Source organism: Monodelphis domestica, chromosome 4 (assembly GCF_027887165.1).
Source record: "Monodelphis domestica isolate mMonDom1 chromosome 4, mMonDom1.pri, whole genome shotgun sequence".
NCBI classification, from domain to species: Eukaryota; Metazoa; Chordata; class Mammalia; order Didelphimorphia; family Didelphidae; genus Monodelphis; species Monodelphis domestica.
In genome coordinates, this window is record NC_077230.1 from 186103924 (window position 1) to 186122374 (window position 18451).

General features: G+C 39.2%; 1 protein-coding gene across 7 annotated transcripts in view; it reads right to left on the bottom strand.

Annotated features, from left to right (window-relative positions):
* Window positions 1-3647: 3647 nt before the first annotated feature.
* Window positions 3648-18451, bottom strand: part of WIPF1 (WAS/WASL interacting protein family member 1) — a 180228-nt gene continuing 165424 nt past the window's right edge. For all 7 annotated transcript variants that reach the window (XM_007494403.3, XM_016433715.2, XM_016433716.2 and 4 more), the window contains 4 exons: window positions 16900-17679; window positions 12099-12311; window positions 11225-11338; window positions 3648-7297 (listed from right to left, as the gene is read on the bottom strand). In XM_007494403.3, coding sequence (XP_007494465.1) covers window positions 7242-7297; window positions 11225-11338; window positions 12099-12311; window positions 16900-17679 — 1163 coding nt within the window. In that variant the 3' untranslated portion in view covers window positions 3648-7241. The remainder of the gene's footprint in view (window positions 7298-11224; window positions 11339-12098; window positions 12312-16899; window positions 17680-18451) is intronic.

Consider the following 18451-nt stretch of genomic DNA (forward strand, 5'->3'; position numbering starts at 1 on the left):
CGGTCAAGGAATGAGCCCTTCCAGCTGTTTTTCCCCCCTTTAAGTTAGCCTTTTTAATTCAGTTTTTGTTATTTAAAAATGTTCTAAAATATAATTTTGTACTTCAATTAAGTGTCTTGTATTGGCTTTCATGACTCAGGATGCTCTTGACTCTTCTCCTACCTCTTATCTTTTTGATTTCTACTGAATTCTGCTTTGTTGACTCCGCTTACTCCTCACGTCAAGGGCCTGTCCTCAATCTTCTCTCACCACTTTCTCCATTGGTGGTGTCATCCATTCCTCTGGCTTCAGCTATTATCTTTACTTTCATGACTCCCAATTCCAAGCCTCAAGCCCCAAGTTCCATATTTTAATTTCCAACTTCCAATTCATAAATAAGACCTGGACCCACTAGACCATTGATGGTGAACCTTTTAGAGATGGAATACTGGGCCCCACCCCCACCCTACCCCTCAGACCAAGTGTGTGCCTGCCCCCCCCCCACTGCATGCCATGCTCCTTCCCCCCCATTGAGTGCTGGGTGAACCTTGCCCCCCTTTTGCCCCACACAGGGGATAGAGAAAACACTCCCATTAGGCTGCTGGGTAGAGGGGTGAGTGATGTGAAAAAATGTCATCAGGCACAGTGGAGAGGGGAAGGGGAGCTGCTCTGCCCAAGTCCCTCTGTTTTTCTAGTAACACACTCTGGGGAGGGAGGGTGGCCACGTACCAACAGAGAAGACCCTGTGTGCCATCTTTGGCACATATCCCATAAGTGTGCCATCACTGCTCTAGACTTATGCTACTGTTACAATCAGAAAGATAGGGTAATTGATGGGGGTGGGTGGGTGGGTGGGTGCTGAGGGAGGAGAGGTTTCCAAGAATCCAGTGAAGACCTTAGCCCCTGATACAACCTGAGGTTTCCATGCAATGGACAAAATCAATCAAGCAGTCAGTCAGTCAGTATTTATTTGGTACCTACTATGTGCCAGGCACTATAACCTTGACAAACTAGAATATTGTATTTCGAGCTGAATTAACTAGATAAAACTTCACAGGGATAAATATATAATTGTTTTATAAAAGTCATTTTAACAAGTACAAGATAGGGGAGAGACTTCTAGAGGACAATGTTCCTGAAAAATATATGAGGGTTTTAGTGGACTGCTAGATAGGTGGTACAGTGGATAGAGATAGGCTTGAGTTTAGATCTGGCCTCAGACACTTACTAGTTGTGTCTAGGCAAGTCATTTAACCCTGTTTACTTCAGTTTCTTCATTTGTAAAATTAGTCAGAGAAGGAAATGACAAACCACTCAAATACCTTTGCCAAGAAAATTCCAAATTGTGTCATGAAGAATCAACCATTACCAAAACACCTGAACAATGATGATTATTATTGCTGTTATTTTTGGACTGAATGTAGTAGTGTGACATGACAACCAAGAAAGCTAATACAATCTGAGGCTACTTTAAGGGATGCATCATATCTAGGACTAACAGCATAATAGTACCGCTATATTTTGGTCAGAACATAGCTGGCATATTGAATCCAATTGTACTGTGGTACATTTTAAGGAGGACTTTGATAACTTGAAGACCACCTGAGAAGGATAAGATAGATTAAAATTCATGCTTTACAAAGATCATTTGATGAATTGGGGACATTTACTTTGAAGAGAAGGTTAAAGTCTGTATAGTCTTCATATATTTATAGGGCTATCATGTGGAAGGGCCATTAAATCTAGCTTTGATGGGTCTCAGGGTAGAAGAACTAAGAACAATGGAAAGAAGTTGCAAATTTAGGTTTGAGATAAAGAAACATTTCCTAACAATTAGTGATTTAAAAGAGGAACATGCTCCCCTAGGAAGAAGTAGATGCCCCTTCACTGAGGTCTTCAAGCAAAGGCTTTTCAGGTATATTATAGAGGGGATTCTTATATGAGTAAGGATTGGTGTACATTTAACGTGACAAACGTTTATTAAGGACTCACTATATGCCAGGCACCAAAGGATACAAAGACAAAAATTAAAAAAAAAATCTCCATATTAAGGAGCTCACCTACTTCTGGCTCTGAGATTCCTTCTAGCCTTGAGATTCTGTGATCTTCTCTGTCATTCATTGGTTTTGGGACCCTGAATAATTAATACATTCTCTGGGTCTCAGTTTCCTTATCAATAAAATGACAGGGTCAAATGAGGCGATCTTGAAGACCTCTTGCAACTCAACAAATCCATGATTTTGAACTGAACATAATTTTCTTGTTTTGAAAGTTCACGCAGGATTTTAGATTCGTTCTGATTGTGTCAATCAGATCTGATTGTGTCCAGTGCTGTTACATGGATGATGTGAGCGATTAGAGTACGTTAGAGTACAACTGATTCCAGATTTTAGCCTTGAAGATTTTATTTCTTATTTTTATTTAGGGGGTGAGGAGGTAAAAAGGGGAATAAATTGGTCTATAAGACTCTACCAAAAAAACAACATGTAGGTATTTGGGGTCTGAAAAAGTTTGGGTGGGCTGCTCTCTGCACAGACCTATCAATGAGTCATAAACTAATTTCAATAGTAATAATAACCAGTATTTATATAGTGCTTTAAGGACTGTAAAGCACCTTACAAATATTACTTTATTTGCTACAACACTACCAGAGAGGTATTATCACTTCCATTTTGCCAATGAAGAAATTGATGCTGAAATAAATTGAGTAATTTGTCCAGGATGACAGCCAGGAAAATATGTAGGGCTGAATTTGAATTTTTCTTGACTCTAGGTTTGGCCCATTGGCCCCTGCGCCACCTAGTGGTCTCATTTGTGAAGGATTCGCTGCATGCTCTCAGGACTGACTACCCTGGGTGTTGAGGCTAGAAAGGCAGCAGTGAAAGTCTCTGCAAGGATGGGGAAACCATATTTGAACTTGTCTGACTCTAGGTTGGACCCATTGGCCCCTGCGCCAACTAGTGGTCTCATTTGTGAAGGATTCGCTGCATGCTCTCGGGACTGTCTGCCCTGAGTGTTGAGGCTAGAACAGCAGTGAAAGTCTCTCCTTAAGGATGGGGAAAGGATATCTACACAGACCCATGCCCATCCAGTGTCAAAGTAAGTTAGCATGAGATTAACTGGGCAATGTGTGTATGTTACCACTGTCTCCCTATGATCTGCCAGTCTAGCTAAACTACAATACAGAATAAATAAAAGTTTTAAAAATCGTCCTTCTAACAATCCCATGAATCTGTGTGTGCTCTCTCCCATGCATACCTCTGCAGTCTGTGCCACTGTTGTCCATGCCCTCTCCTAATATAACGGGAGGTCATGTGTGTCTGATGGGCTTTCTCACTTTCTCTCGATGTTAGGAAGCTAACAATTTGCCAAATTTCTTTTGTCCTGCTGTTCCTGGTATTATAATGTTAGGCGAATATGAGCAGCTGCTCTAAGAAAATTCTTTTTGACTTTCCAGACAGGATAGATCATCAGAAAAAACCCCAAACATATAAAGTGGGATGAGAATGCAGAGCCAGGGAATAGTAGCCCATTTGTACAGATCCCTTTGCTTCTAAGGGCATTTTATATTTCTGTGGGGAGCTTGGCCTGATTCCATGGTGGAAGGCACAAAATGGACACTCACTCTTCTGTTGTTGTATGAAAAATATTTAGAGAAAAACCACCAGTTGATGCTTGATCATTCTGTTTTTATTTATCATCTGGCTGATTTTAAAAGGCGCAGATCACTATTGCTGACTAGGCTCCATCATTTAAGCTATCTATCAATGTACAGATATCAAAATGTGCATGTTTACAGTGCAGTGCTATGAAAATTTACCATTTGCCCTTCTACAGTTTCTGATTGTAAAATAGGAAAAAGTGAATTTCATGCAAGAAAAATTCATTGGGCATTTAAAAATCACCCCATTTGTGCTACTAAAGAAATATAAGAAAGTCTCAGAATTTGTATTACAAGTTAAAATACCAAAGTTTAACCTTTCTTTCTTTCTTTCTTTCTTTCTTTCTTTCTTTCTTTCTTTCTTTCTTTCTTTCTTTCTTTCTTTCTTTCTTTCTTTCTTTCTTTCTTTCTTTCTTTCTTTCTTTCTTTCTTTCTTTCTTTCTTTCTTTCTTTCTTTCTTTCTTCTAATATACTACTTAGACACACAAAAAGGTTGATTTCTTTGAAATCCCAAAGTAAGGCACCATTGGATTAAGGATTTTTTTCTTACTTTACCCTTTTTACTAAACAAAATGCATAGTGAAATAAATATTGAATACTGACTCTTAATACTGTAAATACACTTTAATATAAAATGATATGATGAATGTTAAAATACTGTATTGCATCTTGAATATATCTAAAACTTTATAGAAAATGAAAATACACACCATAACATCAGACTTGGGAAAGAAAAAATGCTGATTTTTGCAGTAGTATTTTCTTGTCTTGTTTTTGTAGTTTTACCATTGAGGTGCTATTTGAAGTTTTGGCTGGAACTGGATTTTGGTTTGTTTTTTTTTTTTTTTTGCTTCCCCCCCCCCCCTAAAGAAAGCAAGTGGAGATCCCTGGAATATTGAAACATTCATTGTTTTAAAAAAAATACATTCTAAATATACCAGTTTCAGGTGGTTGGCAACTTTGAGTTAAGATGCTCAGTCTTAAGCTGCTCTCTGAAAATTTGGGCCACAGAATGTAACCAGTCAACTGTTCCATTCACAAAACTTGGACCATTTTTACTATTGCAACTTTTTTTCTTCAACACATTTATACTGAAGGTCATGGGCCATTATTCAAAAGCTCGACCTCCTTCTTCATCATAAGGATACTATGTTGTCAAAATGAGCTCAAAGAACAAGACCACGTGTAAAGAGAGCTGGATGGCACCTCAGAGGCTATCTATTTCAATCCCTTTATTTTATAGATGAGCCTTCTGAGACCCAGGGAAAATGAACTGATACACAGTTCAGTAAGCATCAGTGGAGAGAAGGGGGTTTTGAACCCAGGTCCTGTGATTCCAGAGAAGTGCTCTTTTCAGGTGGCATCCTCTCTGAGGATTTCAAAATAAGATGATTTTGTTCAGTAGATAAATTCCCCAAACATTGTAGATCACGCTTTTGGACATATTGGGCCCAACCCTTGCAATAACTCTTTAGTCCTTGAATCTTGCAGGGCAGGCAGATGGCATTTACTGACCGGCTCATATATGCGGGACACGAGAGGGAAGAAGAACCATTCACATGTGTGAAATCCAAGACTTTGGCAAGGAAAGGCATAAAAAAACACAATGCATTCAAATTGGTAACTTAATAATTCATTAGATACCCCTAAGTTCCATTGGACATTAATGAGATGACACTTTATTCTATAAATACGAATTCATCTTTTGAATCTGTCTTGGATTGATTTTTAGTTTACCAATAACTTGTGAATAATAAATTGATATTCTAATAAAAAATTTGGGTAGATCCACAGATTCTCATTATTAATGTGCTTTTAAGAAACAACTAATACATATGAAACAATTTTAGACAAAACCAATAATATAAAACATTTGGATGGAAATCTTTTTTCCCCCTTTCCCCTTCCCCTCATTCATCTCAAGATAAAAATCTTATTAAGGCGCTGTAAACAAAACTATGAAAAAGGAAATCATTTTCCTATAGTTCTTGTTGAAGCCTCATTCACAGGGCTCCAAGACAACGGGTCCCTCCATATGAATTTTTCTTACAAACATTTTTTATTTTCCAGTGTTCCATCCCTCCAAAATGCTCTAATTTCAATAAGCTTCAGCCTTGGATTTTCAAGGCCCCATGCTCACCTACTCAAATCTGTTTCTCTTTGTGCATGTTTCAGATAATAGAATTCGATGCAACATTTTCCTCACTTTCTCTCCTTTTCTCCTCTGCGTCATCAATCTGGACTTATGCCAGACAGATTTCATGGAATCTGTCTCACAAAGGGAGAAAGACAAAAGTTGCTTCAAATTGGTGTGGCAGGAGTCCAGTTGACATACAGATGGATAAAGCAGCTTGTTCTGAGCCAGGGAGACTCAAGACCTTCAATTTTTCTCTTGTGATTGGTTTCCACAAGACTACAAACTATACCAAACCAAGTTCTACCTTGAGGTACTCACCAAATTTATGCATAAAAATTTGGATAGTGGTGTGGTGTGTGTATGTGTGCATGGGGTACAGTAGGAAAAAAGGGAGAACATGATATTTAGCCTTCAGTTCTCTATTAAAGAAGGAAAATGGAATCCTAACTTTTTTTTGTTTACCTTTTAATTACTAAAGCATTTATTGGTTGTCTTTTTAAAAAATGGAACTGTGGTCCACTGTTTTGGTTTTTTTTTTTTTAAACCCTTACATTGTGACTTAGAATCAATACTTTGTATTGGTTCCAAGGCAGAAGAGTGGTAAGGGCTAGGCAACGGGGGTTAAGTGACTTGCCCAGGGTCACAAAGCTAGGAAGTATCTGAGGCCAAATTTGAACCCAGGACATCCTGTCTCTAGGCCTGGCTCTCAATCCACTGAGCCACCCAGCTGCCCTCCAAATGTTTTTTAAAAAGAGGTTTTTGTGTTATCTTCTATCTCCCAGACCCTACCTTAGACTGCCAAGGGCTGGAAGTGCTGGGGATGAAAGCATCATTTGAGCCTGAGCTCAGTAAACTCTCCTCGGTTGGTCTGTGGTTCAGAGAAGCAGGAAGTAGGCCAAGCACGCAAAGATGGGGAAGAAAAATTAAATAAGCAAGTCGCCTTCTGAAAGAGACATTCTAAGATGAGTGAAAAGGTTTTAACAAGTACAGGTTTAAGGCAAATAGGCAGAAAATGCTCAGACTTTGTTCTGCTAACAAGAATTTTGAAACTTGTTATTTTCCAACATGCAGGCAGCAGTTGAAGTAAGCACTAGCTTTGAGGATAATACATATGTGTGTGTGTGTATGTGTGTGTGTCTGTGTGTGTGTGTATACACACACACACACAGACACACACACATATTCTATATATGCATACATATGTATGTATATATATCTATATACTGGTCATAAATGCTAGGTGCATTTTATTACTTGGTTTTTGGTAAATCCACAAAAATCTATACATATAGCCAATATATCCCCATTTTTTACCCTTCAGCCACATGAAGGGAGCATAAAAAAAGAGGCAATGATGGGGGCAAGAGGGGGAGCGAAGGGACAGATTTTCCAACGGTGACAACAGAAGCAGCTCTTCAGTTCAGGTAAATATAGCGATTGGCTGAGGCAGGTCGACCACCCCATTCACTTGGGGATGGGGGGAAGTGGGGGAGCACCTCTTTCCCTCCTGTTGGAGCCACCTGGAAAGATGAAGGTGGAAAAAAGAAAGATGATGGGAAAGTCAAAGAGTGATTAGGTTAGAATGCTTAATTTCTTCCATATGAAAATAAAGTGACAGTAGGACAATTATTATTCTTTTAAACCTTTTCCTTCTGTTTTGGAATCAATACTATATGTTGGTTCTAAGGCAGAAGAGATGTAAGGGTTAGGCCATGGGGATTAAGTGACTTGCTCAGGGGCACACAGTTAGGAAGTGTCCTAGGCCAGACTTGAACCCAGGACCCCCCATCTCTGGTCCTGACTCTCAATTCACCAAGCCACATAGTAGCCCCCCAGTAGGATAATTATAGACCCGCTGACCCAACAATTTAAACAAACCCTTGACATATAGTAATAAGTGAAGGGAACAGAAATAGACTCCAGGATCTTAAAGGGAAGGGCTTTTGGGAGCCCTGGGGTCCAACCCAGTACCTTGTACACAGCAGGGACTTAATAAGTGTGTGTAGTATATACAAGGCTGCTATGTTTCATAGCCAATTCAATTCAACCCATTTCTAATGTTAAGAAAATCCCTTTAAAAACCCTCTAATTTGGTCAACCATTAGGGATAACACCAGTGTGACACCATTAAAAATCTCTATTAAAAGAAGGAAGATGGGATCCTAACTTCTTTTTTGTTTACCTTTTAATTACTAAAGCATTTATTGGTTGTCTTTTTTAAAAATTTAAAAAATTAAAAATTAAAAATCCCCGGGATCGCCATGGACCACAGGGCAGCTGAGCTTGTCTGCCTTAGTTGAGAGTCCCCATGATTGGGGCTTGGCTTTCTTTTTATCCCCTATGATGTCTATCTCAATAGTTATGCTAGCTGCCCACTTTACTTGATATGAGACTATATTAGGATGCAGAAGCATCCGATTGGTGTCATGGTTACAGTAATATAACCATGAGCCAGAAAAAGACCCAAGTTCCAAATCTGTCTGAGACCCTTGCTAGATGTGAGAGCTGGGCGTGTCATTTAACTTCTTGCTGCCTTAGTTTCCCCAATTAAAAAACAAAGATAATATCCCATAGGGTTCTTACAAGGGTCACATGAAAAACATGCAAGTAAAACACTTTGTAAATCTTAAAGTGCTACTTTAATGCTTCTTAGTATGATGATTAGAATTGGGTCTGTGGGAGTAGAGTTTGGTTTTTTCACAAAATGGGACTAAGCCAACAAGGAATCCTCAGGGATTGTCACAGGGACATGCTCACCAGCAGGCACATTATGGAGGAACTGTCTTAGGGAGCTTCCACAAAATGGGTTGTAATTCACCAAAATGGTATTTTGTTGATATTCAATGCACACAACAGCCTATAACTGAGTGAGACACAGCAATAGACTTGAGTTCCTTTCCAGGAGCTAGCAGACTGCTTAGAGTGCTTGACTCTAAGTCAGGAAGATCTGGGTTCAGATTCTACTCCACATAGCCTAGCTATGTGACCTTGTGTAAGTGCTCCAGGCTCTCGCTTCCTTACTTGTAAAGTAAGGGGTCTGAGCCTGACGACCTCTAAGGTCCCTCTCAGCTCTGCATCTCTGATTCTAGGCTGGTCTTGCTATCTAGGTGGGGACAACAGGTGTTTAGAAGAACTGCTTGCTGGTATATATTATAATAGATAAATAATTGCAATACTGAAAAAAAATCAGGCTTTATAAAGTCAATGTCTATAAAGTATAAAATGCAATATGTATGTATTTGTTTTGTTCTGCATAACATAATCTATAAATAATAACCTTAGAGAGGTTGCCTGTTGGTTGCAGGGCAGGGACTGAGAGGTTCAGTGACTTAGCTAGCACCCTGGTTGCAGAACTATGTCAGTATGTGTCCCCCAAACACCATATACAATTCTATCTTTCATTTTGGGAGACAACTGACTGGGCAATTGATTTAAAGACAAATCATATTTAAATTGGATTAAGAATGTTTCAATGGAGGCAGCTGGGTGGCTCAGTGGATTGAGAGTCAGGCCTAGAGACAGGAGGTCCTAGGGTTAAATCTGATCTCAGATACTTACTAGCTGTGTGACCCTGGGCAAGTCACTGAACCCCCACTGCCTAGCCCATATTGCTCTTCTGTTTTAGAATCAATTGATTCTGAGACAGAGTTTAGTGTTTAAAAACTAAAAAGAAATTTTAAAAAGGACTGATGGAACAAGGGAAGATATTCAGGCCTTCTGTCTACTCTTGGACACAAAACTTTTATTTCTTTAAAATATCCAAACATAGTAATAACCCCCAAAGGGAAGTAATCCAATGATATCTTTCTTATTGGACAAAGTTCTCTCCTGTAATAAAGATGTGTAATAGTAGCAGGCATATGGCTCCCTCAAAGATTTATTATTGCCCCCCAAACTGCAAGCACTGTATTTGTCTGACAAAAGCATTGAAAAATGATGCCTCATTCAGGGGGAGAAACTGTCCTAATAAGTGAATTCCAAGTACCTGAAGTTCATTTTAATTGAACCTTATGTAATCCTTTAACTTTACTAGCTCAGTGTTATCAGGCAGCTGGCCCAGTGGAAAGACCCCTGGGTCCACCGGAGTTGAGGGCAAATTACTTAACCTGTATTTGCCTGAGTTTCCTTGCTGTAAAATGGGGATAATGGTAGCACTTACCTTCCAGGGTTGTTGTGAGGAGCAAATGAGATAATAACTAAGTGTTAAGCATAGTGCCTATCACATTGTAAGTTCTATATAAATATTAGCTATTATCATTATCTTTATGAACATCTATTATTCTATAATGCAGTAATAATCAGTACAATTCTGAGTCTACTTTTAGTTGAGTTTTTTTTTTAATCCTTACTTTCTGTCTTGGAATTAATACTATGTATGGTTTTTTGAGGCAGAAGAAGACTGGTAAGGGCTAGGCAATGGGGGTTAAGTGACTTGCCCAGGATCACACAGCTAGGAAGGCCAGATATGTCCATCTCCAGATCTGGCTCTCTATCCAATGACCCACCTCGCTTTCTCCACTTTTTAGTTTTTTGTCTCTTCTCTTGATGTGAGATTATTACCTGTCCCCTCTACCTGAAGTCAGTGTTCGGGCTTCTAACCATCTGTCACTTATTATTTTTAGCCTGCTGGTTCTAATGGGTAAGGGGGTGGAAAAGCAATTAACCAAGATTATAAAAAAAATATGTCATAAGGAAGAATAAATAGGCTTGAGCGATAGTAGAATGGCCTACCCTATAGATGAAAGTTTTTACTTTTAGGATAACAGTTTTCTGACAACTATGTCAGGATACTGAAAAGCCTTTCTTCTTTATTTCTGAGATTGGAGATGAGGCTGGATGGTGTATATAGGGATGAGAGAGGCAGGTAAGCATCAATCTCCTGTCTAAATAGATTTCTTCTCCCAACTCTCCTATTCAATTGATAATATTATGGTCTTCCTCATTACCCTGACTCAAAATTTCTAAGTCCTCCCTGCCTCTTCCTCTCTCTTCTTTATCCCATGTAATTATCTGCCAAGTCCTATGATTCCAATACCAAAGCATCTCTTTTTTTAATCATTTAAAACCTGTACCTTCTGTCTTAATACTCAAAAATAAATATTGGTTCTGAAAGAGAAGAGTGGTAAGGGCTAAGCAATTCAGGTTAAGTGACTTGCCCAGGGTCCCAGAGATAGGATGTGTCTCAGACCAGATTTGAACTCCTAGCTGACCCTAAATGGAAAACTTAATTTTCTAGGGGGGACAGACAGGGTATATCATTTTGTGAAGAAATTATCCATTTGCCAAAGGATAATCAATTCAAATGGTCTTGAAAGGAAATCCTTCACCTCTTTCCCCATCTAATAGCTCTCTCTTTTAGTAAAGACAAATGGATGTTGCTAACAATAAAGCCAATTATCGTCAGTCCCATGTTTAAATCACTCAAGGACATTTAGGAAAATACTTACTTCGGCTTTCATTTCTTGCCACTTTACTGGGGTAACTCTTGGTCATTGGTACATATGGCTCTGGAGGTGGCAAATCAGACAGCGGATGGAAGTAGAATCTGCTTTCCCACTCATCTGAGGAAAAATCAAATGATACTGTCAATAAAAGACAATCTGCTACAAGAATAACTCAACCAAAGAGACTGAATGAAATTCAGATACAATTAGGTCCAAACTACTTTTGGGTTTATATTCATATAAGAAAAGCACTTAAACAAAGATCCAGTATAGCAAATATTCTAAAAGAGATTTGCTAATGATCCCATCAGTCAACCACTACCTAAGACAGCCACATCTGATAGATTCACAGGATGATAACTAACATGATCAGCTGTAAACGAAATGCAGGTATTGGGCCAGTCAGGGCCAGTGTCATCTTTTCTCCCAAAGGGCAAAGAAGGAGCATGATTGACTGAAGTGACTCCCATAACAGTGGCAGTTTACTGGGGTGACTCCTTTGGCTTCTTCCTTCTTTGCAAACTGTCTAGAAGTAACCTAATACAGGGTGGAAAATCATTATTCTTTTAAGTTCTTAGACTCATGTAATTCTCCATTTTGCTATAATGGCAAATAAAGACTATGTAGGTGAGGGAAAAATTATCTTGTCACAATGAGAAGCAAAGACAAGCTCTGGGAAAAATTATCTTGTCTCCCTCCTTTTTATTCTGGCCTTCCTATCTTTAGTTTTAAGTCACTATAGAGGATACACTCTTAGGGTCCCAGAATCATTAAGAATAGGGGAGGCATTAAAAAGTCATTATTATTTATCAATGATTTGCAAACACAAACAAGAACAGGTTGGCAGCCATAAAAATAAATGGGGATCATATCTCACCTTCACATGATAAATCTTGGAAGCCATTTCTCATTGAAGATGAGGGTGGTGGGGGAGGTAGAGCTCCAGAGCCAGGCCTGTCTGGAGGAAGAGGAGGCCTTGGGCCACCTCTCTGGTTTTCTAAGCCACCTCTGGAAGGCAGTTGAGGAGTAGAAGGCAGTGCTCGGGAAGTATTGCCATTTCTGTTTATAGGTGGAGGTGGTGGGAGAGGTCCTGAAGCATTAAAAATAAAGGAAGACAATATGGCATCTCACATTTTCATCACAATCAACAGTAATAAGTAAGAAAATTTTCATCAGTTTCATGACATGCAACATACCCCTATTAAGATAGCTAAGCAGTGAGTAGAACGAAGTGGGGACTTGGGAAATGGGAAAAGGAGGTCAAATCCTGCTTCAGATGCTGTTTAGTTGTGGGATCCTGAACCAATCACTAAACCTCTTTTAGCCTGTTTCCTCGGTTATAAAATGTGGATGATGATAGCATCCACTTTGCAAAGTTGTTAAGAAGATCAAATAAGATTATATATTTGTTATATATATAATATATATACATACATATATATTATATATATATATATGTAAAATACTTGGAAAACCTTAAAATGCTATATAAATGTTAGCAATCATGATAGGCTATGCGGTGCAATGGAAAAAATGTTATATTCTGGAGCTGGGAGGATAAAGGTTCAAATCCTAGCTCTGCCACTGTAGGAACTCAGGCAATTCACTTAATCTCCTGTGGCCTCATTTTTCTTATAAACTAAAAACATCTTGTTTTTAAAAGAAAATTAATAAGAATATCCAATCAATTGTAAAGTAAAGGGATTTTAGTAATCTAAAGTTCCTTTTAGCTCTGAATCTAACCTCCCATGGAGATGATTTCAGGAGGCTATAATTTAAGAAGTAATACAAAATGGCTAAGCATATATGAACCATTAGCAAAGACGCACCTTAATTTAAGTACATAAAAATATATATCTATACTTAAGTATCGACCCAGAGGGAAGGTAAACTCCTAGAGGATTGGAACAACTTTATTTTTGTTTTTGTATCTCCAGTGCCTAGTGTAGTATCAAGCACATAAATGCTTATTTAAAAAATAAAAACACAATCCTTACTTTAGAATTGTGATAGAGGTTTCAATAATAATAAATTTAATTATCTTAGAATCAATAAATCTTGGTTCAAAGGCAGAAGAGCAGTAAGGGCTAGCCAACGGAGTTAAGTGACTTGCCCAGGGTCACATAGCTAAGAAGTGTTTGAGGCCAGATTTGAAGCCAGAATTTCCCATCTCCAGGCCTGGCTTTCTATCCACTGAGCCACTGAGCTGTCCCAAAACATAAATGCTTATTGATCGATATGAATACAAATTAATACACTTACAGGCTATATGGGGTTATTTAAGTCGTTAGTTGTGTTGCTAGAGATCAGACAATGTTCTACTTTAGTCAAGGAATATTTTCCTTTTAATGATTTAATCTATTTGATACTTAGATCCTGAAAAAATGTTTTGTCATTCTTTTTGAGTCATTTTATAAGATATTTTATTTGGTAGACAATATAATTAGAGATTTAGACCTAGAGGGAACCCAGGTAAGTGTATTGAGACAATATGCTTTGCATTTTGGGAGGTATATTTTTGTATATTTTTTGCCCATCAACTCCCCTAAAAGATTTTAAGCTCCTTGAAGGCAGGGACTGTCTTTTGCTTCTTTTTGTATTCTCAGCACATTCCCAAGTGCCTGACACACAGTAGCCACTTAATAGATATTTAATGTTTGAATGCTAAAAAGCAAAGATGTTTTTCTTTAACAAAAAGTCCTTTGGGATACATAGAAGTAAGATTTTTTTAATACAAAGTATCACTGACTCATTCATAGGCACATTCCTGTAATGAACAGTTCCAACCACAATCTGTCCCTGACAGCAGTATCATTAGGAAACCAACCAGCTGACATCTTGAAAAGAGAAGTTCCCTCTTTGGTCTTCCCCTTCAGAGAGGCCCTTGGACACTTAGGTGAAAAAAAGATTAGCTGGTAAATTTCAGAGGGAGGTGTTCCAAGCTTTAATCTGTTAAATCAATGTTTGCCTGAGAACAAAGCATCAGACAATTTCCTATCCTTAAGAAAAGCAGACTAACCTTCATTTACATTTCAGTTAGGTGCTAGTAATACTCACTACAGAGGCTAATCTAAAGGTATAAACAACTGATAAAAAAATTAATAAATTATTTTAAAACGATTCTATGTAGTGGTAAAAATTATGGACCTCCTGAGCAAATATTTCAGAAAGGGTCCCCTGAATCTTTTATAACTGCAAAATAAAGAGATCTTATTCTTATATCAACTGCAGATTGTGTAATATGCACTGTAATTAACTCTTAAAAATGAAGCAGGTGAACTGCCTTTGACAAGTCTTTTACAAAAAATTTCAATCTCTGTGGTCATCTCCTTTGTATTCTTTGCTAGAGTTAACAAATAGGAAAACAAGTTTTACCTCTGAGCTTTCCTTGATATTTCAAGGGATGTCCTTTGCTAATGACAGTTAAATGGCCCCAAAGACAGACAGAATGAGAAGCATCTTGAAAATTAATTAAACATTCCCAGAAAAACTGTCTCCCTAATGGCATTGTATCCCACCGAAGATTGAGATTCAATTCCCAATTTGAAGAAAAACTTATTCAGTTGAGGAAAATACTGATATAGGGGAAAGATCACTAAGGAGGAAGAAAGTCTGAGTTCTAGTCCCCATCTTAATCAAACATAAATGAACCATAAACAAAGATCCATAGATTAAGCACATAAAAATGTACATATACACACACATACATATATATAGATAACTTCCCTGACAGAATGCAAGCTCTTTGAGGACTGGAACTATTTAATTTTCATTTTTGAACCCCAAGTGCTTAGCACAGTCACTGGAATAACCTTCCATAGAGTAGAATGGAATGAGGGATGAATTAAATTCAGAGCCATCAAATTTGGAGCCTAAGGGGAATAAGCAGACTTCAAAATTTCAGACTGTGGCAAGAATCAAGACTAAAATGTAATTGGGAAATGTTTAAGAAAAGAAATAAAAACACAATACACTCTAGATAATGCTAATTTGTAGTTTTCTAAGTCAATATGTGGCTAGCAAGGATGCATTTCTCCTTGAGCTTCACACTACTGGATTAGATCACTTCCTACAGAGCTTGCCTCTATGGGGGAGGGACATACATGCTCTGTCTCCTTGATAAAGGGCATACTCATAAAGGGTTTTTGGTTAGTATTTGGTTCCTGTAATGGGGTGTGGATAGGGGATACTGTGACAATGAGGACTGGCAATCGAGCAAGAAGGAACAAGGAGAGCCAGTTCCCAATCTCTTTGGAGGAGAACTCTTTGTTGGGACACAGCCAAAAGTAACTCTTCCTTGGACTTTCCAATAGTTGGGGAGGGAATAGTATGCATGCCCACCTCTGGAAGAGCTGCTTCAATCCAAGCTCTCATTACAGAAGTAATTTATTCTCGCTGATCCTCAGTTTCTTTATTTCTAAAATGAGTAAAAAGCATTTATCCTGCCTAACCCATAGGGTTGTTTTTGAGGAAAGTGTTATGAAAGTCTTAAAGAAATATAAGCTATTAATATTATTGCAAAGATAAAGTGGTGTGGTAGCTTGAGAGGTGGGCTGGAAGCCAGAAGGACCCTGGTTTTCTGCTTGCTTCTGACAAATACTGGCTGTGTGACTGCATTGGACATCTTCATCTCCTTATCTCTGCCTCATAGGGAGGCTGTTTCCTCCTCTAAGAGGCTGCTCAAGGACCATCATCTGCATGGGGCCTTTCTTGACTCCCTCAGTGCCTTTTCTCCTAAACTATGTATCTAGAATTTTTATCTATGTTGTATATTCAGATGTCCCTTCCACATTTCCACTTTCCCCATTGTGGTTTTGATATATTACATATAAGAAATTAAATGAAAAATTTGAGGAAGTTTTACAGAAGCTGCAAATGACACATGAAGGCCAGCAGACAACACAGAAAAAGTTTAGAAACTTCATAGCCTGTGGCCAAATGCTTAACCCAAATTTTACAATAAGGTACTAGAAATGACCCCATAAAAGAAAAAGAAAAAAAATTCAGACTTCTCTGGCATGAAAGGAAGGACAAAAACATTTTACGTGCATTTTCTAGATGGTGGGGGCCCCTAACCCCTGTGATGTGGAAGGCATATCTGTGTATTTGTATTTATACATTTCATATTTGTATTGTATATATTTTTATATACATTTGTCTCTCCCTTTAGAATGAGCCCCTTGTAGGAAACAATTGCTTCATTCTTTGTATTTGTATTCCTATCATCTGTCAAAGTACCCAACACATAATAAAATACTCTTTGGTTGAAAAAAAGTTATAACCCCTCAGTGATCTTAGGCAACTCTAAGATGGGATAGTAGAGTTTTTAAAATTATAAACCACTTTGGCAATGAGGTAAATGAAGCCTGTGGGTCTCTTTTCCAAGATTTTTTTTTCAAATGAGTAAATAAAATTCATAAAGTTACAAAGGAAACCAATTATAATGAAATAGTTACGAAAAATATTTTTTAAAATTCACTGACGTCGAGTTATACACCTCTGCTCTAAGAGTTATAGCAAAGACCTTGACCAGAATTGGGAGAACCAAAGGTCCAATTCTTATCCCCATCCCTGAATATTATCTCATGATTTGTGGATCCCCTTTAGAATGTAAGTGCCTCCAGGGATAAGTGTTTGTTGATGGACTGCCTGGGCAGTTTCTGGAGATTTTGCCTTACCTGATCTGCTTGGTGGATCTCTCACCGGAGGAGGTGGCCTCTCATTGGGAGGGGGAGGAAGTGGACCTGACCTCCCGGGTGAAGGCAAGAGAGGAGCAGAAGAAGTGAGGGATAGGTTGCGTTGGGGAAGCCTGGGGGTTTCATCATTGCCAATGGAAACTGGAGGCACAGGAGGAGGACCCGGCCTGCTGGGAGGAGGAGGCGGTGGGGCCTGGGAAGAGGAAGATGGCCTGGGAGTGGAAGGCACTGGAGGCTTATTGTTTTGAGGAGGAGGAGGTGGAGGAGCCCCTTCTCTATTGATGGCTGGCCGGTTGCCCATTGGAGGAGGAGGTGGTGGAGGCTTGTCATCCATGGCCCTGCTGGGGGCGGGAGGGAGGGGAGGCCTGTTGGAGAAAGGGGATGAGGAGCCTGGAGATGACTGTCGAACAGAACCGCCAAACCCTGCACTTCGGTTCCCAGGGAAAGGGGGAGGGGTTGGCCCCAGGCTGGGCTGTCGGTGTATTCCGCTGGGTACTGGGGGAGAGCCTCGGTTGTGGAGATTGGATTGTGTTGGTCTTGGTGTGCTGGGCACGGGAGGTGGCCCACTGTCGGGTTTGGAACTCAGGTCAGGCCTGGGAGGAGGAGGCATTCGATTCCTCAGGGGCTCTGGAGGACCACTTCTGTGGCCTGGAGAAGGTGTGGGAAATCGCCCTACACCACCTGGAGGGGTAAATGGCTTGGCAGATGTAGCTCTTCCTCCTGGGGGCAAAATGGGGGGACGGATTCCTCCTGAATCTGAAACTGGAGAAGATAATAGCTTATTAGAGAATATTTAATATAAGGAAAAAGAAGACCCAAAGTACTTCCTCAAATATGAACCTCTTTTTCTACAGAATTCTAAAATAAGGCCATCCATTTATTTATCTAGGTAGGGGGATGGATTAGATAATTTCTAAATTCCTTCTAGTCCCACGAACTCAGTGGGTTTCGGAAGGTTCTGCACCAATCTCTCAACACAATTATTAGACATGAGTTGCCATTAAGGGCAGGCCATTCAAGGGAGCTAAAGTTATTATTTAGTTCATACTATTAAAACCAAACCAAACCAAACCAAATAAAAACAAACAAACAAACAAACAAACAAAAAACCCAAACAATTATCCTTTAAACTTTTAAGGTTAAAAAAAAATACTGTTTTCCCCAGCATAAAGACTGTGCTTTACTTTCCTATGGTCATACTCTGATTATCAGAGCTTCTCATTGGTTTCAAAGGAACTCTTTTAGAGGTAGGTGAAAAAATACTACAAATTTGTGTCTTCCAACAAGGAAAAATGGAGGTTGGCAAAGGCTGTCAGAGAAAAGTCTGGCAAACAAAAATGGGGTAGAAAAGGCAGCTGGAGGGGGCAGCTGGGTAGTTCAGTGGATTGAGAGCTAGGCCTAGAGATGGGAGGTCCTAGGTTCAAATCTGGCCTTAGACACTTCCCAGCTGTGTGACACTGGGCAAGTCACTTGACCCCCATTGCCTAGCCCTTACCACTCTTCTACCTTGGAGCCAATACACAGTATTGACTCC